General features: G+C 39.4%; 1 protein-coding gene and 3 long non-coding RNA genes across 5 annotated transcripts in view; 1 reads left to right on the forward strand and 3 right to left on the reverse strand.

Moving 5' to 3' along the window:
• Nucleotides 1–1,634, reverse strand: part of LOC135207842 (carbohydrate sulfotransferase 3-like) — an 11,031-nt gene extending 9,397 nt beyond the window's left edge. Inside the window, exons 1-2 of one of the 2 annotated variants that reach the window (XM_064239702.1) lie at nucleotides 1,588–1,634; nucleotides 636–862 (exon numbers count right to left, since the gene is read on the reverse strand). In XM_064239702.1, coding sequence (XP_064095772.1) covers nucleotides 636–822 — 187 coding nt within the window. In that variant the 5' untranslated portion in view covers nucleotides 823–862; nucleotides 1,588–1,634. The other variant, XM_064239703.1, reaches the window with a different exon arrangement.
• Nucleotides 1,635–2,603: 969 nt separating this feature from the next.
• Nucleotides 2,604–5,648, forward strand: LOC135207634 (uncharacterized). Its single transcript, XR_010313008.1, has 3 exons — nucleotides 2,604–2,717; nucleotides 3,443–3,654; nucleotides 4,490–5,648. It is a non-coding gene; the product is annotated as an uncharacterized LOC135207634 (long non-coding RNA).
• A 4,273-nt stretch (nucleotides 5,649–9,921) lies between these two features.
• Nucleotides 9,922–14,852, reverse strand: LOC135207844 (uncharacterized). The gene is made up of 2 exons (XR_010313069.1): nucleotides 14,716–14,852; nucleotides 9,922–11,638 (listed from the first exon to the last, which is right to left on the reverse strand). It is a non-coding gene; the product is annotated as an uncharacterized LOC135207844 (long non-coding RNA).
• Nucleotides 14,853–15,662: 810 nt separating this feature from the next.
• LOC135207843 (uncharacterized) overlaps nucleotides 15,663–25,000 on the reverse strand; it is an 11,768-nt gene continuing 2,430 nt past the window's right edge. Inside the window, exon 3 of the long non-coding RNA XR_010313068.1 lies at nucleotides 15,663–15,953. This is a non-coding gene — a long non-coding RNA (uncharacterized LOC135207843). The remainder of the gene's footprint in view (nucleotides 15,954–25,000) is intronic.

Below are 25,000 nucleotides of genomic sequence, written 5' to 3' on the forward strand. Positions count from 1 at the left end.
AATTCGTGAATAAATGAATAATTCATCCATCCATTCAACTCATAAAGGAACCACCATGCTGCGTGCTCTTCAATTATCGTGGAGAGTGAATCGTGGCCTGGAACATTGCTGGAACATCGCTGGAACATTACCGTTGTAAACAGCTAAAGCTACGCTCTCTTCTTCTCTCGCAAACTCCGCTAATTCCTGGTCCACGACGTTCTCTACCTCTAATTCCCCGTCTCTCTCTACGTTTATCTCGCCTCCTCCTTCGTCTGCACGACGTTGAACGACTAATACGTCTCTCTGCAACCTTATATCGCCTTCGAAGTCGTCCACAGGACGTCCGAAGTTGTCAGAAGGACGGGAAAGTGAGACGACTTGGCCGTAATCCACCTCGAAACCTTCGTCTTCTTCTTCTTCGGACGTGTAGTCGTACAGGTCATATCCGGGATAACTCCCGGAATCATATGTATCATCTTCTTCTGATACTGATTCTCGTTTGTCCCTGAATTCACCAGACTGTTTAGCTTCTCCTAACCTTCCCCCTACGCCCTCCTCGAACGTTTCGCCACCCAGGGCGTGTTCGACGCGACCGAAATATAGTACTTCCGATGGTGCCGAGGGGCGCCATCTTGGCTTGACTCTTTCCTCACCTGTTATTTTCCCACTTTCCTCCTCTCCCTCTTCCGTTTCCTCTCTCGGTTGTCTTCTCTTTCCTTCCTCTCCTCCGACTTCGTCCCTCGGGTGATGGAACGGGAGGATATAAAAAGCGCAGATGACGAATACCAGCGCCGCTATGCGTCTACTCGACAGGAATTTCCTTTTAACCGGGTAAACCATTTTCCGGTTGGTGTTTTCGTGTTGTGCACTGGGCTGGCTTCTTTAAATGAATGCAAAGGCTAATTATTAAGTCCATCAATAAATACCTTCTAGTTTCAACGTATTTTCATTATAAATTCACTTACTAGAGCGTTTTCAATCCTAAAATTCCCTTAGGCCTGTAGACATTTTTCCACGTTTCAAACCTCGGCTTTCTATAGACCTATAAAAATTTTCCCTTACCACAGCTTGAGATGCAACCTTCACGTCGAGGTTAAAATCTCTTAAACTCACTTATAAGAGCGTTTTCAAGCCTACATTTCTTAGGCCTATGAACATTTTCACTATTTCAAGTCTCAATTCCCTAGGCCTATTATAAACATCTGCGATTCTCACGCCAAGTTAATTCAACGTTAATCGAACCCTTTTTCCGTCTCGTTGACGGATTAAACGACTGCAGAACGAATCACAGCCGCTGAAAGTCAAGTAATAAAGTAATCTCGTTCATATGAAAGTCACTTAAAATAAAGTGATAAAGTGATTTCGTCAATGTAAACAAAACCAAACGCCGTACGTCTCGCTGGCGGTCGCGAACGCCCAGGATATCAGCCGTGATCGATTCCACCAGCGAGTCTTAAAATATTATTCGTTTGTCGTCGATCGAACGAGAAACGACGATGTCCGTGCGACAAGTTTGTGAAGCGACACCAACTCCCCGCTGGCCAGCCAGCAGCAAACTAATACTATTCTACTAGTCTGGCTACCAGACTACTAAGTAGAGACTACCACCACAGTCCGCTGTGACCACTGACAGCTGAATACGCAGAGCAACTGATCTTATCATTGGCTGTCAGGTGTTCGAGCGTGATTACGTGTGTGTGCGTGTGTGTGTGTGCTTGTGCGTGTGTGTGTGTCCTTAACAGATAAGTATGACTTTGGTGACTGCTGAGTGTAACCACTTTTTCTTGAAATGTTTTGGCAATAAGTTCTCTCAAGCTACCTCACGTCTAGGATATAATACTACCCATGGCGGGAACTTGATAACTATTTTTTTTAATGTTTCTTGATTCTAACCTGAAGGCGACGAAGTTACAATCATTCCAGAATTTACTACAAGACAAAGAATACTCCAATATTATTTCATCTTAACTCGGAATTTTTCTTAGCGTCTCCAAACCATAAAAAAAAAGGACTATAAAAGATCGCGACATTTTTCAATGTGATTGCGATATGGGGAAACGAATAACTCGGGATTTAATCTTAGAAAAAAACCTTAAGGTATCAAAAGGTCTCATATTTCATATTAATCAGCCTCTACCCCATAATGAGATCGAACCCAGGGCTTTCAAATGAATTAATGACCCCATTAATTCTGATATATTATTGAAATGTGTGCTTTTCTCTCTCCCTCTCTGATTTATTTTAATTCAATATTAATACGCTTTTAGAGATTTTTAGTTAACATATATATAACTTTAGTTATTAATTGCACTTTCACATTTGCAAATATATGTAAAAGCACAATAAAACTCAAAATCTGTCTTATTGAACGACACAGTAGTAGTAATTCTTAATGTTTTTCTCAGCCTTACATAATAATTTCTAATATTTACCAATTATTACATGACAACCATTCCGTCACAAATAATGAAACGGCGGTACTCTGAAGAGTTTTTGTCAGTCTTACATAAAGATGAAAATCCACTTGGCAAAGCAACTAAAAGTCTCAGCCAATGGGAGAGGGAGATACTAAGTAGGGTGGTGGTGCATGTCTCTGATTGGCCAAGAGAAAAATCTTCGTTTGTGGGCTTTCTCGAGCAGTTGTTGTTGAACAGCCGTGTCAGGAGGCGGACGATTATTCTCACGTCTCTCATTATCAAGATTTTTTTATCTATGGAGATGACGTGTTATATTTCGTGAGTAAATGGCTGTTTTGTGTTATCAGTTCAGGGCATGTTTGGTTAAAATCCAAGTGGGATTTACCTGTCTAAAGGTTGCTTACTGTAGGAACTCATATTTGCCAAGGGCAATTCACAGAGCTCGCCAAAGGCCAGTGATTGCCAGGTGAACTAGATTATCTGAGGTCTGAAAGTGCTCTTAGCTGGTACATTTTGACCATTTCTAGGTGAATTTAACTTGCCTGAGGCCTGCAAGTGACTTTGGCTGGTACATTTTGACTTTCTATGTGAAGAATGTCTTACCCGAGGGCTAGAGTGATCTTAGCTTGTACATTTTGACCATTTCTAGGTAAAAAATAGCATACCCGACGGCTAAAGTGATCTTGGCTTGTACATTTTGACTGTTTTTATGTGAAGAATGTCTTACCTGAGGGCTAGAGTGATCTTAGCTTGCACATTTTGACCATTTCAAGGTAAAACAATAGCATACCTTAAGGCTAAAGTGATCTTAGCTGGTACATTTTGACCATTTCTAGGTGAGTGGGTTGTCTGTGAATTTTGGACATCTGGGGTTAGGTAGGTTGTGAGCGTGCTGTTCTTGGTATTGTGTTGGCTTCTCAAATAAGTATTCAAGTTAGACAATGCATTCATAGTTGGACTAGTGAATCTGTAGACGTAGTATATGCTAATGAGCTGAGTACCTTTTGTATAAGATTATCCTAATTTGATTTTTCTTCTTGCAGACCACCAATTAAATAATGTTGACCTTCAAAATGATCGAAGCTTGAAGCCACAGAACTCTGGTGATCGTATCTTGAAGTTCCAAGAGATTTGCAGATGCTATGAAAGTATCATTTATGATTTTGTTTCTCCTGAAGATCTGTAGCACACTATGTATTAACCTTCAAGGTTAATTTGGCTGCTTAATATTGTTCATAATTGTGATATATGCAAGGTAGGTAAGGTCAGTTACTTCAAGAACCTTTGTAGTTGTGTAGAAATCTATTGCTATAAAATCATAGCTACATTGAATAGAACAAAATTACAGTGCAAGATAAGTTTAAGGCTTAATTATGTTGTAAACCATATGTAATGTTAATTTTGGAACAGTTAGGCAGACTGCAGAACAGAAGGAGAGAGTAACAGATAGGGCACTTTTTTGACTGACGTGAATAAACAAAATTTCAAATAGAAGCTGCAAAACAACTTCAGATAATTTGAATTGAATTATATTTTCATGATGTCTTGAAGTGCATATTTTATCAAGTCTTATATAAAAATGTTCATTTGAAAAATGTTTAGCTTCTTGCCCAAAGAAAATCTTAAAACTGCCAAAAACACTTTTAGTTAATCTGAATTATAAAATTATATTTTCACGATGACGTGAATTGCATAATTTGATCTCAAGTTTTGCATCAAAATGTTCATTTAGAAGATACTTAGTTTTTTGTCTAAAGTCTAATACGAGAATCTTGAAATGCTGCCAAAAACACTTAGATAATCTTATGATTTTTTTAATGATGGCGTGAAGTGCATATTTGATCTCAAGTTTTATACCAAAATGTTCATTTAGAGGATGTTTAGTTTCTTGTCTAAAGTCCAATTTGAGATTCTTTAATACTGCTCTCATCTTTTGATTTGTTGTAAAACTCTGGATTTGAATTGTCTCTTAAACAATTAGCTAGTTAGTTTGAATAAACATGTGAAGCCAAAATTTTCTTATATAGGTAGTATTAATAAAAAGATATGAAATAGATAATCTGTACTAAACTGTATTATTTATATTTCAGGTCAAGTTGGCAACACAAGATATCGTGGAACAGGATCGAGCATCTGATGGTGACAAGAAAACCACTGCTGGATAGTTCTAGACAGATTTTAGATCAGTTTTTGAGTATCTAAAAGTTCTGCGTTTTTGAATGTCTAAAGTTCCGCAGTTTTTGAGTTTCTAAAGTTCTGCTCCAGTGGACAAGTAAATCAACGTATTAGACACAGTTATTCCAAGACACTGTCTATGCTGACTTCATCGTTACGAAGGAAATAATGTTTGTTTGTATTGAATGTAAAAATGAGGAAATAGAGAACAAAATAGCCGGACGCCCTTTTATTTAAATCCATGAAATTACATTTTCATATTTGGGGATGGTTCCTCTAAATGATCAATGAAAACAAAAATAATTTTTTTTGCCCTTTGCAGCCTGCACTGCAATGCCCTGAGGAAGGGAGGAGTTGCCCCCAGCAAGAGGTAGCAAAACAGGTCAATCATAGGCTTCGAAATTGACCCAGAGAGCTGATTTCTGAGTTGACAGCTGATTTGCCCAGATGAGAAAAGCCTTACAGTTCCCTTAGTTGCTCTGTCAGATGTATCCCCAGTTTCTCTTTTCAGTTCTGAAGGCTGCCAGTCGGTTTCAAATGTCTGGTTATTATTTACAGGATGGGGCAGAGTTACCCCCGAGACGAACCTAGGCTTAGGTTTACTCTTATGACTGATTTCGTACATAAATGCTTGGTCAGCTAGGAGTGTCTGGCAAAACATGGCGTGAAGAACCCGTAGAGTTTTACCAAATTTCGTTCCAATGATTCACATTAGCCATACGAATCCTTCATACAGTTTTTTCTTAATAGCCTGTGAGAAAATCTACGGGTTTGAAACAGACAATTCGACCATGTGCTTTCTGTTTTCCTTGATTTAGAAGATACTGAACACACACACACACTCTCTCTCTCTCTCTCTCTCTCTCTCTCTCTCTCTCACACACACACACACAGAGCCTAGTCAAAAAAGGGTCTCTCTCTCACAGCCTAGTCAAAGAAAAGGCTCTCTCTCTCACACACAGCCTAGTCAAAAAAGGCTCTCTCTCTAACAACCTAGTCAAAGAAAAGGCTCTCTCTCTCTCTCTCACATAAACACAAAGCCTAGTCAAAAGAAGCCCCTCTCTCAGCCTGGTCAAAGAAAAGGGTCTCTCTCTCTCTCTCTCACACACACACACCCTAGTCAAAAAAGGGTCTCTCACAGCCGAGTCAAAAAAAAGGGCCCCTCTCTCACAGCTTAGTCAAAGAAAGGCGCGCGCTCTCTCACACGCACACAGCCTAGTCAAAAAAAAAAAAAAGCCCCCCCCCCCCCCCCCCCCCTCTCTCTCAGCCTAGTCAAAGAAAAGGGTCTCTCTCTCACACACAGCCCAGTCAAAGAAAATGGGTCACACATTCAATATATCTTCATAGAAGACGATGTACAATAAGCAAATACGACGGTGACTACGATAATATATAATCGAGTGAACTTGTAAGACAGTGTGACAGACTTTGCAATTGACTGAATTCTTGACTTACATAAAGTAATCTACTTGTAAATATTACTAGATAAGAATATTTTAAAAATTTAATCTACGGTATATTTATAAGCCAATTTAGCTCCATTTTCCCAATATGGACAACTGACTGAAAACATTTAGTCGAGTTGAGACTTCATTAGGGCTATTTCCCGACATCTTCCAGCAGTTTGACATCAAGATGTCAACAAAGATGGCAAAATTGGCGTCACGAGGATGTCAGAAACACTGGAGACCTCAATTTTGCCACCAGAGCTTATGACTTAATTCAGTGCCATCTTCGTCACCAGCAGTTTACAGGAATTAAAATTTCTGCATTCTACAATATTTGCTCTGTATTGTTAATCATTTACATTCCTCTCAGATGCCTTTCTGAATGAGAGACCTACAGGAAATTAAAAAGTAAATTCAGACGCAATTCCAATGAATTTTATTCAAAATGACAATTCATCTGTAGGGCTTCGTTCCAACAAAGGCAATTAAATCATACCAAGACACATACAGCTCCCCCCCAAGCAGACAAGTGACCCAAACCCCTTCGGTGGAAGAAGGGTGCCTTGAGGCACTCCCCCCTTCCCAAAACAAACCATCACTTCGTCTTACGGCCGAACATCATTCAATGTAAGTGACCGAGTCGGGTAAATGGTCGGAGACGTGCAAAGCTACTATCCTCCTGCCCTGAGTTCTTCCTCCCCCAGCAGGACAGCAGGTTGGACTAACGTCAGCCCTCACCGAACACGTGGACCACCAGGCCAGTTTAAGTTGTGCGTGACACACCTTACAAAAATCCATCCCATTGCCAGGTAATTAGGGAATAAAGTCCAGCTTAAGACTTGGACATTCCCTCGAGTGTTTTGAAGTTAGGATGTCTTATCAAACCCACCACCTTATCAGTTTTAACAAGATTGAAAATGGCATTTTGGTACTGCTAATCAGAGCAGGGCTAAAAGGCTACAGTATTCGTCCTATATTAATTAAAAACACGACTTTCAAACTTCCTGCTTGTATTGCGTATCAGCACAAAGATACAAGTCTATAGATAATGCCTAAATAGAACAAATCAATTTGCAGTTTCCTGCTTGCATTGCTCAGCTGAACAAGGCTACAAGTCTGTAGATATTGCCTAAATAGAAAAATCAATTTGCAGTTTCCTGCTTGCATTGCTCAGCTGAACAAGGCTACAAGTCTGTAGATATTGCCTAAATAGAAAAAATCAGTTTGCTGTTTCCTGCTTGCATTGCTCAGCTGAACAAGGCTAAAGTCTGTAGATATTGCCTTAGAAAAAGCAGTTTTGCTGTTTCCTGCTTGCATTGCTCAGCTGAACAAGGCTAAAGTCTGTAGATATCGCCTAAACAGAACAAATCAGTTTGCTGTTTCCTGCTTGCATTGCTCAGCTAAAGAAGGCCACAAGTCTGTGAAAATTGCCTAATAAAAAAATAGTTTCATACTGACCTCTTAAACAGGGCTACAAGACTAAGAAAATTCCTATTTCACATATCTCGCTCTTCTTATTAACCATTAGGACAAAGACCACCACTGCTACGTTCATGACCAATGATCAGTGGCTAGGAAAAGCCTCATGCAAAACCTACTGCTTTAATTTAGACACTACACCTCAAGACATCTTTAAGCTCCCAATACCAGACTGTTGACAAACAACAGACATCAATAGCTTGATGCATTGTTGCTTGTTTTTTGTGTTATTACCAGTATCATTCTGTAGATGAAACCTATTCATATGGAATACCCCACCAAAGGGGCCATTGACTCGAAATTCAAGCTTCCAAACACAACCACTTAATAAGAAAAATAAAAAAAAACTCTAAAACGACATAATGCAAACAACACAAAAATTCTATGAAAAACCACAAAACGAGACAAAAAAAGAAAAAAAGAAACACGAATTAACAGACTAAGACAAATTACTGACTGACAGATTCAACTCACAAAACCTCATAAATTTTTCAAACAATTTTAGACAAAAAACTTGAAAGCCTCCATTTTTTTTTTTTACAGCAGTACAACAAAACAACAGACTTAAATGAAAGTTGATCTCAAACTTCCAGATTTCTGGGATGGATGTTACCGACTTTAACAGATTCCCCAGAACCCTAACAACAAACACTTTTGGAATACAGAAACATAAATCACCAAGACTCTTGGAATACAAAAACATAAACAGCAAAGACTTCTGGAATACTGAAACATGAACCACCAAGACTTTTGGAATACAAAAATATAAACCACCAAGACTTTTGGGATACGAAAACATGAACCACCAAGACTTTTGGAATACAAAAAATGGACAACCAAGACTTAGAACACATACAAAAACATAAAATAAAATTCAAACTTCCTGAAGGTAGAGATATGAAAAAACGAAGTTCCTGAGTTTGTATCAACTTAAAGAAAACTTCCCACATGCAAAAGTATCAAGCATAAATAAACTTCCTGTAAGCAAAATTATCAAACACTTCTGAAACCTCAAAGTATCAGGTTTCAAAGACTAAAAACTAACATTATTCCCAAAGTGTCAAAATTACCAAGACTTAATTAAAATCCAGATATCAAACTTAGACCTTTGAAAACCAAAAGAGGGTGAACACTTACTAACTTCGCAAATCCATTACCATTTTCAAAGATAAATGATGTCTAAACCTGATAAAATTCACTGCACATAACTTGATCCTTGCCTTAAAGGGAACTGCTAACGATCAGGTAAATTACCTGTAAAATCAGGTATTTATATCAGGTAACCCTAAATATAGCTCATCATAATTTTGAAGCAATGGAAAAACTACACTATTTTCACGTCTCTTTTTAACTTGATAGCAATGGGAAAGCTACAATAGTTTCATATCTATGTTTAACTTAATAGCAATGTGAAAGCTACACCATTTTCATATCTCATTTTAACTTGATAGCAATGGAAAAGCTACAATAGTTTCAGATCTCAGTTTAACTTAGTACAATGAAAAGCTACGACATTTTCACATCTCTATTTAATTTAATAGCAATGGGAAATCTACAAGAGCTTCATATCTCAATTTAACATAGTAGCAATGTAAAAACTAGACCATTTCCATATCTCAATTTAAGTTAATAGCAATGGAAAAGCTAGACAATTTTCTCAATTTGATTTAATAGCAAGGGAAAATTGACAATAGTTTCACATCTCCATTTAACTTCATAGCAATGGCTGTACCGCCAATATATGACATCAAATCACATTAGAGAAAGGCTAGTTCTAAGGGTGCGTTTACACGGTCGAACAACGTCCGACGGACAAACATTGTTACCAATTAACAATTGCTTACCAGAGTTTGCCTTGTGAGCAGAGTAAGAACAGTGATATAAAACTTCAACTGGTACCACAGTTTGTTGCCAGATCTGCTTCCCTCGTTTCAACGCTTTTGACGTCATCCTGCTTCGCCTTTGATATGGCAACAATGTTTTTCCGTCGGGCATTGTTCGAACCTTAAAACCTGCTAAAACCATTTTAACAAGAAAACATGGTGACTTTCTCAGTCAAATTAACAACCATAAGCTAAAGTAAACATCTCCAAAATGTGCATTTTCTGTAGGGAAAAAGTAACTAACTTTCCCACAGCTGTTAATGTGATTTGTCTTATATCGGATAACTCTCCATTTAGGGAGGTAACCTGGAAAGGGGTGACCCATTTCCCCATCCTACCGAGTGGAATGGAATATAATATTCGGGCCAAAGGACAAGCACGAGGACCTATGAGGTCATTCAGCGCTTTCAAGGAAACTGAGAGTGAAATATTTCTATAATTGTAACAGGAGGAAAAAACCTCTCAGTTTGCACTATGAAGCAATTATTAGGAGTGTGTTGGGAGAAAAAGAAGGAAGTAAAACAATATGAAAGGAGGTACAGTAAAATGAATTAAAGCGGTAGGATAGCCCAATATTACCTAACTACTCTGAATGACAGAAGCAGCAATTCTGCTTGAAACCAAAATTTGGATATTCCACAGAACCAGGAAACTCACAGCATATAATTTATAGTATAAGAAATATAACACTAAGATACCAACACTTCAAAACCTTCCTAATCATCTTTACCTTAATAAACTCATCAAAAAGGTGTGTCTGTTTACCCTAAGACAAACAAATTCACCAAAAGTTCTCAAAAGGCTTCTGTTATACACCTTTTTTTTTTGGTCTATTTCCTGACGATGTTATGAATTTGCAAGGAGTCTCACACTTCCCTAAAAAACATTGCCATCGTGGGATTTATTCCTCCTTTTTTCAAATACGCGAATGAAATGCCTAAACCTACGACGAGGAAGCGTTTGAGCCCGAAGCAGTTACCGCCTTTTGAAGTGATGGCATGTGCCTTAAGTATAATAAAAAGTTTTGTCATGTACTCGACCAAAAGGATGACTTATCACTTTCTAAAAGCGCTTATATATAAGTCTTACTTTGTACCTTCGTAGACATCTGGGAGAATGTTTGAATTATATTCACTGCTTATCAGTTACTTGTGAAATAGCTTCATGTAAACTATATAAAAAAATCAAACCAGCAAAAATAAACTTTGACCAAGAATAAAGATATCTAATCTTAGTAGATGGTATTTTAACATATTACGTAACTGTTAATAGACTTAGCCAGTAAACAGTAATTTAAATAAGGGAATCAATTCAATTCTAAGTGAAAAGTAACAATTCAGAATGAAAAATCTCCCTGAATTGCCCATTTTCCCTCAAAAAAGCTCATCCAAGAATCTGAAATCATTCATATCGAGTATTTTTGCATCTCACAATACTAAGTTATTTCAGTCAGTTGCCTATTGTGAAAAATCTCTGAAGGCAAATAATATTATATCTACAAATAACACCTAATTGTTCCACAGACCTCAAGGAAACGGTATCAGTCTGTCACCAAGCCAATGACACAGTGGCTTAAGGCATTCGAAAATATATACATCGTTACCAGCTAGTTAATTCTTATTGTTTCTCGCTTTCTACAAGATTAAACCCAAGACACATATCCAGTAACAAGAAGTGGAAGAAAGTTTCGCTTGAACCTCAAAGGAAAACAGAAAATATAATGACAAATTGTATGCAAACCGTTGGATTTTCTAACATATTATTCAGAGAAACTGAAATAACCATTTTTTGGGGGGTGGGGGTGCTTTTACACCCGTTTTTGGCACAAAATTCAGGCTGTAAAAACCTACAGGGTCACTACGTCAGCTACACAAGACAACCACAAAGTTAAGCAATGCATTTGCTAATGTAAAGAATCATAGTCATAACAGTAGAACCTTAAGCTAAGGCTTATCTCAAGAGGTTTCACCTTAACGCTTCCCACTGACATACCCTCTTTTTTTACATTTGAAACTGACTAACACCCTTCAGCAGAGACAGAGAAAACGGCAACACATCTGACAGAGCAACAAGGGAAGACTATATAAAGTTTTTCCCATCTGGGCAAATCAGTTGTCAGCTTAGAAATCAGCTTCTTCAGTCGACTAAATCTCCTTTAGATAATTTTATCTAAATATGTTAGGTTTCCTCCTTCAAACAATTTTCTTCAATATCGTAGATTACCTCCTTCATGAGTTTCTAAGCTGAAGACCACCTGAAAAAGAAGAACGGTTAATTGCATCATTGGAAATTTGCTTCTTAATCAATTGGTTTCTAAAAACAACTGACAAAGATAAGGTTTACATCAGTAAGTAATGTATACCAGTTTACTACAGATCTGATAAGTGTCTTGCAAAAATATACCACATAACAGCTTTGCTTATCTGAAGAACATCTCTTAGTTCTCTGTTATGGGATATGGTTCACTGGTTTAGTAAATGCTGTATGTAAATCTAGCATTCTCAAAGATGGTTAATAAGTATTTCTTACATGTAGTGACGTCAGTGGCCAAAAATACGTATCACCATTTCTGTTCAACTGAGATATCTTAAGACTTGGACTAGCGTTGAGGAACCTGAGTCTTATGGAATTGATTTTATGGATGCACTGAAATGACTTTAATCAAAATTGCTGTAACAAATTTTGGTAGATCTATATTACTATTCCGCGGAGGCCTAGACTATGGCAGTTGCGGTTTTTAATATGCAGTTTTACCTCCTGAACAAGAATTTTAGGTAAAATTAATTCGGACGTCTGTAATTAACCCCCAGGGGATAGTACTAAACATGGCGAAATACATTTGACGCCCCAATTCCTGGTGGCTTTCATATACCCAAATTTTAGCAAAACCTTATCAGTATGCAAAACATTTAATCTACATCAATGATTAGATATCACCTCGCCTGTTTTAGAGACCAGCATTTGATCCAAAAAAATAAGAAAAGGTTCACAATTCATACCTAACCTAAACAACTTAACCTACCCTAACCTAACCAAACTAATCTAACCAACCTAACCTATCATTATAAAGATGATTACAGAATTTTTACCATAATGAGAAGCTCCGAGATAATTTGAGAAATTTACCACCTTTTGTTTATGTCTTTACATTCATCTCTGAGGGGCTGGTACTAAATGCATTGGCCAACAAGGCTGTACTTTAGAATTATTGATACGTTTAAGGTAATACTTCAGAAGCACTCCGCACTGGATATTAAAATAAATAATCACCTATATGGAAAGAGCATGTGAAAAGCAATATAAAAGTATATTCATTATATGAGAGATTGAACGGGTTGGAATTAAATGAGCTTGATAAGTTTTTACCTCGAATTTTTCCTAAGTCGGGAGAGGTGTTTCCTCTACGGTAATGTTTACTTTTAACGAGCCCTCTAACATACTTTCTTATGCAAACAAAAGCAGTTCCAGTTACTCATTATTGGATGAGAGGTGTGACATCGTTATGACGTCATGGGTTTCATAACCAATTACGAACGACTTTAGTCGAAAACTAAGTTTCACTAGCATTTCAGCGGAGTAATAAAGCTACCTGTCCAGTGTCCACTGGTACCCTTGTTTGGCGGAATACTCGAAAATTGAAGCAAAAACCGGCATTTTGTCTTCCTGTAGCTATGGCAGAGGCAGTGGCTGGCCCTTCTGGCATTGATTTTGACAGAGACCTTCGATTTCCTACGATTGTTTGCAGTGCAATGTGGGTTACGGTGAATTTTATCATTAGTTGTCTAGTGGTGGTAAAGAAGTTGTGATTGAATATACTCAAAGACATAATTTAATTCTAAAGCAAAAAACTGCGAGTGTTGTGGAGCTATTTGTCGGATCTACTACAACAGGAACGCCTTTAGGTGTGATCCGCAACGGTAAGTAGCCTTACTGTAACCCCTGTGGCTAGCACGCGCAGCGCAACATTACCTCTTGCCAGTAAATGCCGTGCTTGCCAAGAATCTTTAAATATGCGGATAAGGTGTGAAGCGCCGTTCCGCCACGGCCTTATTGACAGCACACATAAATCGATCGTCGCGGATATGTAGTCGCTCCCTACTTTGTTTGTTGTTGTTTTGGTATCGCTGCAATATTGGTTTTGGTGTTCTTCCGCCGATTTCGGTCGGCGGTCGAGTGGGCCAGCGAATTGGTAGGTGCTCCCAATTATTATTGCTGGAAAGCACTCCTTTCTGGTATTTCCCCACCCAAAACCCTTGATTCCCAACTGGGGGCCCCCAAGCTTGTTGGGTGGAAAAGGGGGTTAAAATAACATTTCCTCAAGAAAATAAGACGAGATTCAATGAAAAAACACCATTAAATGAAGGATTGTTAATTGTCTTTTAAAAACTGGTGATGCGGCTAGCTTCTGAAGAATTACCGCCGTGGGTGCAGTGTTTAGTACTGGCCCTTGGTAGTTAATTACAGTCGTCCGAATGAATATTACTTTAAATTCTTGTTCAGTGGGTAAAACAACATAGGAAAATGTCAATTGCCATAGTCTAGACCACCGCGGATTGCTTCTGTAGAAATACCAAATATTCCTTCTGTATATATAATTTAATGAATATTCCTCCTATATTTTAGTCACTTAAAAAACCCTTATTACATACATGTTTCCTAAAGACACACTTAAGACACTTACCTTCAAGTAATAGTCAAAACTATTTTCAGGAGTCACAAACTATACCAGATTTTGAGCCACTTATAAAACTGGGACACCTTTAAGATTGCACGAAAACAAACTTCTTTGCTAACTTGAAATTAACATAAAACGTTTTAATTTTTCTATTTGTTTGTTTACTTTACGAGCATTTGTTACTATATGTGAAAAACGCAGCGATTTACATTCAAGACCAGATTATTAAGATAGCCTTCGTTTCTTGGCTATCTTCAGTGACAGTCAACAATTTTGCCTGATAAACTGTCATAGTCCAGTGATATCCAAGCAGTCATATTCACTCACAGGTTCCTTATCAAGGCAAACATACAAAAGTTGCAATAACACCAATGTAATTTTATTTCCCAAAGACTGCCATCTATCACTAAATAGGAGAACTAAGACCTCTTCACGAGAGAGATATAGTTAAAACGGTTATAATCTTGAGTTTTTCCCACGATTTCCCTTCTAGACAGAAAATATTTATTTAAAAAGGGAAAAGCTCTATTTGCCAATAGCTGTCACTATGTGGTCATCTAGTAACAGTCTACAGCCTTACTTTTCAACACTTGACAACAATTCTTCCATTACGAAGGGGTATATTACAAAATATTACAAAAATTAACAGCAAGTACCTTAGATGTTCACAACCAATATCAAACAAAACCATTATTTTTTTCTCAGATATCTTCATAAAATTTCAACCACTGACACAAATTCGTCCACCTGCCATCAAGGACACCTGAAGACTGGACCCTCACTTGACGGTGAGTCCTCACCTGCCCGACTGAGCCAGAAACAGGCAAGGAGTCTTGAGCAGTACGAGGACACTTTTTTCGAGTACCTGTGACGTCACCACAACAACACGACGGTGGTGACATCTGTTGGCAGCCAAAGTAACGTGTCATGAAAGTCAGACTTGCATTGACCTATAACATTATAAGAGAATGTAATAGAATTGTAATACTTACTAGACTTGATGTTCTCGAATAAAAAACGGTGCTTAAATTATAAATAAAAGCAAATTATCTTTGTGAGAATCTTTGATACAATTCATTCAAAATTATCTGATATTTACAAATAATTCACAAGATAACTTAACAATTCAGTGTATGAGAGAACGGTTTAGGGTTGGCCGAAATAGCGACTGATAACTCGTTGACTGTCGCATTTCTACGAGATTTTTTCATGTCAGAAAACATACTTCAGAATATTTTCTGATATATAGCACGTGATTTTAAAATATAATCTGCGACAGTCAGTCAACTGCATTTGCCAAAATCACTTGAATTTCGACATACGTAGGATTTCCGTTTTATGTTAATGCATCTTATGCAGTTAAGTCTCTCAGAAAGTAAATGGGGTTTAATTGTAAATCAGCCTTCAATGTTCCTTTGATATCTATTCTCTTATATAATATAATGAATAATAGTGTATAATGAATAACATCATTCCTTGTTTATAGAAACGTATGGCATTTGAGGAGTGCCTTAAGGAATCAGCTGTGGACCTCAAAAGTTTATTAAACTAAACATATCCAATAATTAAAAAACAAATATTCTGAGGGAAATAAAAGACCAACTAGACCTAATTGTTATAATTCTATTTCATTTCCAAAATGCAAAGCTAACAAAATACAGATATAACTTAACTCTGGAGATTTAAACCAACAAACAAACAAGCAAGCAAATCACAAACCAATGGATAGAAAGTAACATTATTGACATTATTAAGGGCAACACATTATATCTCCAATCTTCTTCTTCTTGTGGTATAATGACGACGGAATGAAGTGGTCATTAGAATAATTTCGTTATATTTGCCATGTTTTTCTTCTTCTCGAATATTCCTGAAGACAGTTGTTCACATGCTACTGTTGGGAAGATGAAAATATAGTTTAAATTATTGTATTATACATTATATATAAATAATTAATATATATATATATATATATATATATATATATATACATATATACTATATATTATATATATATATATATATGTATGTATGTATATATATATATATATATATATATATATTATATATATATATACTATATTATATATATATATATATATATATATATATATATATATATATATGATATATATATATATATATAATATATATATAATCCATATATATATATATATATATATATTTATATATATATATATATATATATATATATATATATATATATATAGATATATATATATACATATATATATTTTTGTTTCTCATTTCAATTGGAATTAAAGGTAATGACCAGTTCTTTTGTCTGAATGCAATCGTAATTTCACGTTTATTATTATTATTATCATTATTATTATTATTATTATTATTATTATTATTATTATTATTATTATTATTATTATTATTCTGTTAAAAAGGATGGCAGAATTAAGCGAGTTGATTTATATATGTTTTTTCTATTTTCCTTACAATTTGCTTCTCAGGCTCAGCGATGTATCTGAGTAACTGGCCAATATTCATATTGGGAATTTTCAAAAAATTGTAAATGCTGAAGGAATCTTTTATTAGAACAGGATATCAGGTCCAGGTCAAGCAGGGGTCGTCGTCAGTGCTGGTATTATTCCGTAGGTGTAGTTCAGTTCGGGCCGGGGTCGTCTTTGGTTTAAGGGCTGGTATTGGTGCTGGTATAGCTGGTATCACAGCACAGCGCACTCAACTTCACCGTCGAGTACAGCAGCAACGATCGGCTCCCCTTCCTCGACGTCCTTGTTCACGAAGACGAGAAGTTGGCGACTACAGTTTACAACCAAAGCTACGAACCTTGGACTTTGTCTAAATGGAGATAGTGAGTGTCCTGCGCGGTTCAAGACCACCACCGTCAGGGCCTTCGTCAGGAGGGCCCTCTCGCACTGTTCGACGTGGCAGGACAGACACCTCGAACTCGACCGAGCATCCCAGATGCTAATTAACAATGGGTACTCAAATAAACTCGTAAACCGAGAAACACGAGCCGCCCTTGACAAGTGGTACATGACGGAGGAAGAGAGAAGGAACATTCCACCCCCAGAGGATATCAAACTTTTCTATAAAGCCTTCATGCACCATCAATACAAGGAGGACGAAGCAGTCATGAAGAAAATAATAGAGGATCACGTCCACCCCATGGATGGAGGAAAGAGAGTGTCCCACATTATTTATTACAAGAATCGGCATACGAAGAACCTCCTGATGAAGAACAACCCCTCCCCGCCCGTAGGAGACCCCCTAAAGTAGTCCATCGTTGTCTACCGATGCGTATGCTCCGCCCAAGGATGCCGGATGCCCTGGGATTTACATCTGCATGACGACGATGCGCCTGTCAAAAAGGATCTCCTGCCATGCCCAGGAGGGTGCCATTAGGCAGCACGCCCTTGCAGTACACCGGAGAAACATCACAAGAGATGACATTGTCAGGAAGATGAAGATCATCGGGAGAGCACCTGACCCACGACGTCTGCGTCTCCTAGAAGCGCTGCTTATCCTCGAACAAAAGCCTCCCCTTAATACCACCCAAGAAGCGTTCCTGATACCGACGTGTGTGAGGAGGACCACACCCATCCCCCCCAAAAGAAAGTACCAGCGCGCATGAAACAAACACCGGACATGAGAATAATACTATGGGTGACGTCACTCAGGTAGAAGCCAATCAAGAGGCTCCCGGTGATACCCCCCACCTGAGAAGGTCTGCAAGACTCGTAAACGCCCGCCGTATGAGTCACCTTCCCAGGAACCAATGAAAACCCGACCTGCCGGAGAGGAGCTCTGACCGTACTCAAGAGCCCGCAACATCACAATATAAGACGAAGGACTCGCCACTGGAATCTCGAGCAGCTCGCTTTGTCGAAGTTAAAACGATGGCTGAAAAGCGGCCGTCGTCTCCTGGCTCCCAGCAGGGCGACCCGCCCCCCCTCGACGATCAGGGCTTCCAGAAAGTCCAGAAAAAACGGAAAAAGCCCTCAATACCGTCATCGACCTTCCTACACTTTCGACGACTCCAGCACCTACCATGACGACTCAGGCACTTCCTAGATTCAAGGCAACATCCCAAGAACACCAGACATCGTATGCGGCCGTCCTAGCACTGGAAAAAAAATACCCCAATGCACAACTTCAAGCCCGACCGAATCTGAAAGGGGAATTTATTATTACCCCGAAGGACAAACAGTCAGCAGACCTCCTGAAAAACGATCCCTTATGCCTCTTATTTGGACCCAGCTGATAAGACAACGAAAGCAATGATTTGCAAAGTCCCGAAATATGTGACTATCGAACGGATTCTCGAAGTACCAGGCGTATTGACTGCTTCACGTTGCAAAGTGAAGAACAGAGATGGAACTGAAGAAGAAACCCAAAAAGTCGAAGCTACGTTTAGAGGCAAAATTCCAGACTTCATCAGCCTTGGGATCCTCGGAAACTACAAGACCGAAGCCTTTATCCCCGAACCTCTCAGGTGTTTCAAGTGCCAGAGGTTTGGGCATCACAGGAGAGAGTGCACGGCTCAGCATGTCTGTGGAATCTGCAGCCAGAAGCATGAGACCGACGTTTGCCTCAACAAATTCAAGGCAAAAGGCCACACTGTTGCCCGATGCCCAAACTGCCATCAGTCTCATCATGCATGGTTCAAGGGGTGCCCTGTCAGACTTGAAAAAATCTGGAGGATGAAGGGCATTTCCCCACCGCCAGCAAGACCTCGAGAACGACAACCATCGCCCTCAAGACGACCACCATGTCAACCACGTATCGATCCAAGAACTAACCGACCACCTCCACCACAAGCTCCTCAACCTTCCCCTGCAGAACACCCCAAACCTCGTCATTATATCCCAAACCCCTCATCCTTTCCTTCCCTCCAACCTCCAATTCCCAAACCCCTTCCAACCCCCCGACCCCTAAGGATATTCCCTCAACCCCTCAGTCAATCCCCCCAACCCCGCAGGTTATTCCCCCAGCCTTCGCATCGCCGACGACGTCGACTCCTGCTCGTGTTGAAGCAGGAACTCAGACAGAACAACCAAAACAACCAGTTGAAGATATGCAGGTCGAGACAATCACAGAAGCTCCCGCTTTGTATGCCGAAGCTGGAACACAAACAGAGGAGTTCCCAGTTAAGCAAGACATGGGAATCCAGACCTGCAAACCGAAACTCAGATCAGTCGCCTCTGGAAGTGAATTCCGGTTCGTAGGAGAACAGGAATTCACAAGCTCCTGATGACCATTGATGAATTCAGTGACTTCTTAAATAGAGCTCTCGCCGATAATCGCTACTTTAATGAACGACTTTTTGGAGAGATCTTCGAAGAAGCCCTCAATTTTGAGATCTCCCTTCCAGATGACTTCCTCCAATCAGAATTTCGTTTCAGGACTCCTGAACAGCATATATTTATTGAGCTATAGAACGATCATCAAACTGTTTCTCTGAGCTCGTCCACGTTCTGTTGGACCTAGAGAGCAGTCTCCCAGATGACCTCCTTCGAGAAAAGTGCTGTTTGTAGCATTAACTGCTTTTTCTTTTACTAAACAATCCTCCTTTCCCCTCCGTTTTTCGGCCGCCTAACGTCTAACGACCGAATATTTCAACTGTCACTCTAACTACCGCTTAAGCTGTTGTTTACTTTTGTTTTGCTTTCTCTAGAACTTATAATATTTCGTTTTTCTATCGCCGAATCTCTATCACTAACGATCGGCGCTGTTTATTCTATTGTCGTTAAGTGAAATATGGTACTTGAACTCCATAGATTAATGTGCTTTTTTTTTCCGTTTTTCTACGACTATAAATTTTTCGTTTTCCTTACTGGCTATCTCTGACTCGCCAGGACTCGCTACTATCGATCTTTATCTCCTACTAATGGGTACCTTAGGGTTTAAAGGGGTTTGTAACCTTGCCTGTTCACCTTTCCTTTCCTTTTCAAATCATACCATTTCACGTGCATAACCCATAGAATCATAAATAAAGGCTCACCTTCATATCCTTTAAAATCACCTTTCCACATCCAAAAAATTCAAATGACCTACGGGCTGCTCTATGAGCAAGAGCCCGTGCTGGCATAAAGCCAGCTTAATCCTAAACAACAACAACAAACAACACTGGAATTGTGATTTCCCAGAGGTGTGCCTACTAAACAGTGGAGAGCCAGCTCATCTAAAAGGAGGAAGACTAGATCTTACCTTCACAAACTCAGCCCTAAAGTAGCAAGCAACATGGAAGCTGCATGAGACTCTCACAAGCGACCACATAGCCATTGACATTGGCCTACAGCTCAAAAAGCTGCCCGCCATACCACTGCCACCAGAGAGATGGAACCCTAAGTTTGCAAACTGTGCTACATTCGAAGCCACAATGACGAGATGGGCGAGGGACTACCTTGAAAACCCAGCAAATGACATAGAACTCTTCTATGAAGAGTTCATCAGTAAACTCAGAGAGGCAGCAAACATATCCATGCCAAAGATCAAACAATCCAAGATCGATCACAAAGATGCATGGTACTACTGTGAAAGAGTCAAAGAACTCAATGCCAGAGTCAACAGAGTCCGAAAGCTCTTCAGACGGGAACCATCGGACGAGATGCACAGACTTCTCAGAGAGGTAATAGCCCACGCAACTGAAGAGACAAAAGAAGTCAAACAATAGGCATGGTATGATTGGTGTGCCAACATCAGCAGACAAACTCCAGTAACCCACATCTGGAGATTCCTTGCAAAAATTGCAGGGAAAGGAAGAACAGAGCAAAGCATCCATCCCAACCCACAAGAAGAAGCTGACAACATAGCCAGAAACTTCACAGAAAGGACAAAATCCCACAACCTTCCCCAATCAACATGGGAAAAAATAAATGAAATTTCCCCAGCAAGGTGGAGAGAAATCAATACTGCCTGCAACACACCTGATGACACAGACACACCCTTCACTATGGAAGAACTAAACAGTGCACTCAGCAAGGAGAAAAGAGACACAGCCCCTGGAGCAGATGCAATCACTTACAGCATGCTGAGGCACATGGGAGACCCTGCCAAACAGGTATATCTACTCCTGGTAAACAGGACATATGCAGAGCACACTAGGCCAAAGAAATGGCAACAGCAAGACACGCAACCAATACCAAAGCTAAAGGAGAAAGGCGCATATAGGCCGATATCCCTCATCAGCTGCACGGAAAAAGTTGTAGAAAGAATGGTTCTAAACAGACTACTATGGAAAGCAGGGCCCCTACACCATAGGCTCTATGCCTATAGGGAAGGAGTAGGCACCCATGAGTGCCTCACTGATGTGCTAAGTGCCATAAATGGCAGGAAATCCATAGTGGTCTTCTTAGATCTAGAAAAAGCATATGAACTGGCCAATGCAGCAACCATCCTCTCCTCCCTAGTCCGAAAGAGGATCAAAGGCAACCTGCTTACATGGACAAAAGGATACATGCAAGACAGAGAAGCAAGAGTAGTGTTCCAAGGCAGAATGTCAGAATACTACTCTCTTGAAAACGGCAGTCCACAGGGGGGCATTCTAAGCCCCTTCTTATTCAATGTCCTTATGGAAAATGTAGCCTGTCTCGAGCTACCATAAGGAGTAGAGGTCTTCATATATGCTGACGATGTTTGCATCGTCAGCTCCGGCCCTCAAAGACAACTCCAAAAGATGCAAGAAGCCTTGCAAAAACTTGAGGACAAGTGCACACAACTGGGACTCAAAATCAACAGAAACAAGACAAAAGCCATGGCAATAAAACATGATCGAAAACCACCCAACCTTCTACTGAAAGGAGACGTCATAGACTGGGTGGATAGCTACACATATCTGGGAGTCTGCATTGCAGATTCACTATCTCCTGAGAAGGAAATACAGCTCCTCCAGGCCAAAACAAAAATAGAGCTTAATGCCCTAAAGAGAATCACATCACTACAAGAAGGTGCAACATACCATCTTCTCAGGAGGTTCTACATACAAACCATCAGAGCACAAGCAGAATACGCAGCACCAGCCCTGACAAGTCTCAGAAAGGATCAACAGCAGAGGCTGGAGGTCATCCAAAATAATGCAATGAGACTTATACTTGGAGCCCCAATGTGGACAAGAATTTTTCTCTTGAGGGCAGAGACACAACTAGTCTCTCAAGCACAGGATAGGCCAAAGAAATATTGCCATTCTGTGCAAAACCATCTGAAACGACAGAAATGGACCACACAAAAACAAAATGAAAGCGTGTATAAACCTGAATGAAGAGCTAGACCCACCTAAAACCTATGCGGGCAGTATACTCCAGACACTGAGAGAACTGGGTATGCAGGACACAGTGAAACACATAAAAAACGATGTCCCACCTGAGGGATACCAAAAACCACCTCCCTGGGTCAAAGACCCAATCCGGTATAACTTCACAATACTACCGGCAAACAAAGCACTGTGCACAGCAGCACAGATGAAAACTGCAGCAGAAGAAGCAATCAGGAATACAGCAGCTGAAAACATATTTTACACAGATGTCTCAGTTGATCCAGAAGCTCCAGCAACTGCAGCAGCAGTGGGTGCCCAAGACTTCAAAGGAAGCTGGAGGCTATCCAACAATGCCTCCATACTTAGAAAATTCCAATTTAAAAGAAGGACACACAACAGTGCATATCGACTCCAAAGGAGCAATACTCGCAATCAAAGCGAAAAATCCAAAAGAAAATGTGACACTAATAACAGCCATAAAATCAGTGGCCAAGTCACATCAAGCTGCTGGCAGGAGAGTCACACTAAACTGGATACCCAGCCATGTGGGAATCCAGGGAAATGAAGAAGCTGACATCCTAGCCAAAAGTGCCCTCAGCTGCAGTACAGTAAGCATAAAAGTGCAACCATCCATAACATACCTAAAGGAAATGGCTAAAAGCTATGCCAAACACCAAGAAGAGAGTGAAGTACGACGTCACTATCTACAAGATTCACAAACGTCCACGTGGTATGTGGATGTCACAAATCTAACGCCGCATGACATCACAAAGCAAACCACTAGAAAACTTTCAGTCATCACACACAAATTAAGGCTAGGATACCTGTGCACCTGACAAATGATAGGTAATGAGGGCAGGTAATGTTAGTACTGTGACCGAGAGGCAATCCAGCCCCTCGAACACTACCTACTAGACTGCCCAGAGACACAGTCTCTCAGGTCGAACCTAACTGAAAATGAGCTGACACCGGCACAGATCACCAGACACATCCTAAATAACATAGGGACACATGGGAATCTCCTAATGTCTCACCCACCTCCCAGGTAAAAAGACGAATCACACGGCATTTCTCCATAGACACATGGGAATCTCCTATTGTCTTACAAACATAAAACCAAAGAAAGCTACACAATGCACAAACCCTCTACTTCACTGTTTGCAATGGGAGCCATACACATCTTTGGGAACATGTATGAGTGTGAGTATGCATGAACATGTATATATACTATAATACTTTCTTAATGTTGGTTTGATATATATTGCAATATTTTCAGATGCTACACACATTTTGTGCCTAAAATGTTTTTAGGTAACTCCCTTTTTTTTTTTTCTTACCACCACCTTTCCCTCAAACTAAAACTCGGTTCCTTCTTCCTACTCAGCACTCTCCAGCGAGGCTGAGTCTCACTGCTATAAAACTTTCTGTCCTACTGATGGGTACCATAAGGTTCAAAGGGGTTGTAGTCCTGCCTGTCACCTTATCTCCTTTCTACAACTAACCGCCAAAGCACTGTTTTTGTATCTTTACAGATAATCCAGTTACGGGCTGCTCTAGGAGCATGAGCCCGTGCCAGCACAAGGCTGGCTTAATCTCCAACAACAACAACAACTGGAATTCATTCTCTCAGCAGTTATCGCTTGATAATGTCCTGTGGATCAGAAGGAAAAATCGCGTTGGAGACAGAGAGAGAGAGAGAGAGAGAGAGAGAGAGAGAGAGAGAGAGAGAGAGAATTGTATAAGCAATAATAAATCAAATGACTCAACCGTATTTTACCATGCCCTTTAGTGCGTTGCTCGCCAGTCTAAGCAACAAAGAGAAAGCCGTCATCAGAAAGATAGAAAAGACTCTTTACAAGATTAATAGTGCTGAAGCAGCAGTCAATTATTATTATTATTATTATTATTATTATTATTATTATTATTATTATTATTATTATTCAGAAGATAAATCCCTACTCATATGGGACAAGCTTACCACAAGGACCACTGACTTGAAATTCAAGCTTCCAAATAATAATAGCTAAAGAAATATCTCAGTTAATAGGGTACAGAAGACTACAGGAAATACAAAAAGAATAGATCACTTACTGGAAATAAAAAAAGAAAAGATACACAATGAAGATATAGTCTAACTGGCAACTCGCTCATTGAAGCACAAAAATGCCAGATTGTGCCACCAACTCAATGTCGTCTAATTTGCTTCAGAATCTACAAGTTTTTACCTCAAAAAATTGCTCCCGGACGAGACGAAAGTTGATCTTCTTAACTGACGTCTCTATTCTTTCTGAAACAAACCTTCCTTTCCGTGAAATAATCTGAATTTTGGGAAAAACCGGACACAACACAGAGCGTCTGTCTGACTTGGTTAGCAATCCTCAACCCCGTTATTGGGAACATTCCTCAGCCCCAGAAACGTTCTGCTCCCTTCTCTCAACCCCGTTTATGCGAATCAGATGACATATGTTAACCTTGCGTTCACAACAACAGGAAATTCCTAATGATACCGACACTGAATAGCAGGTTAACTCTATACATACATACATACAATATATATATATATATATATATATATATATATATATATATAGTATATATATATATATATGAATAACTTGATCACGAAGTATATAAAACGTGATGCTATGTATAAATAAAGGTTTTTTTGCCACGAAGGAAAAAAATGAAAGAAC

This window comes from Macrobrachium nipponense, chromosome 34 (genome assembly GCF_015104395.2).
Source record: "Macrobrachium nipponense isolate FS-2020 chromosome 34, ASM1510439v2, whole genome shotgun sequence".
Lineage (NCBI taxonomy): Eukaryota > Metazoa > Arthropoda > Malacostraca > Decapoda > Palaemonidae > Macrobrachium > Macrobrachium nipponense.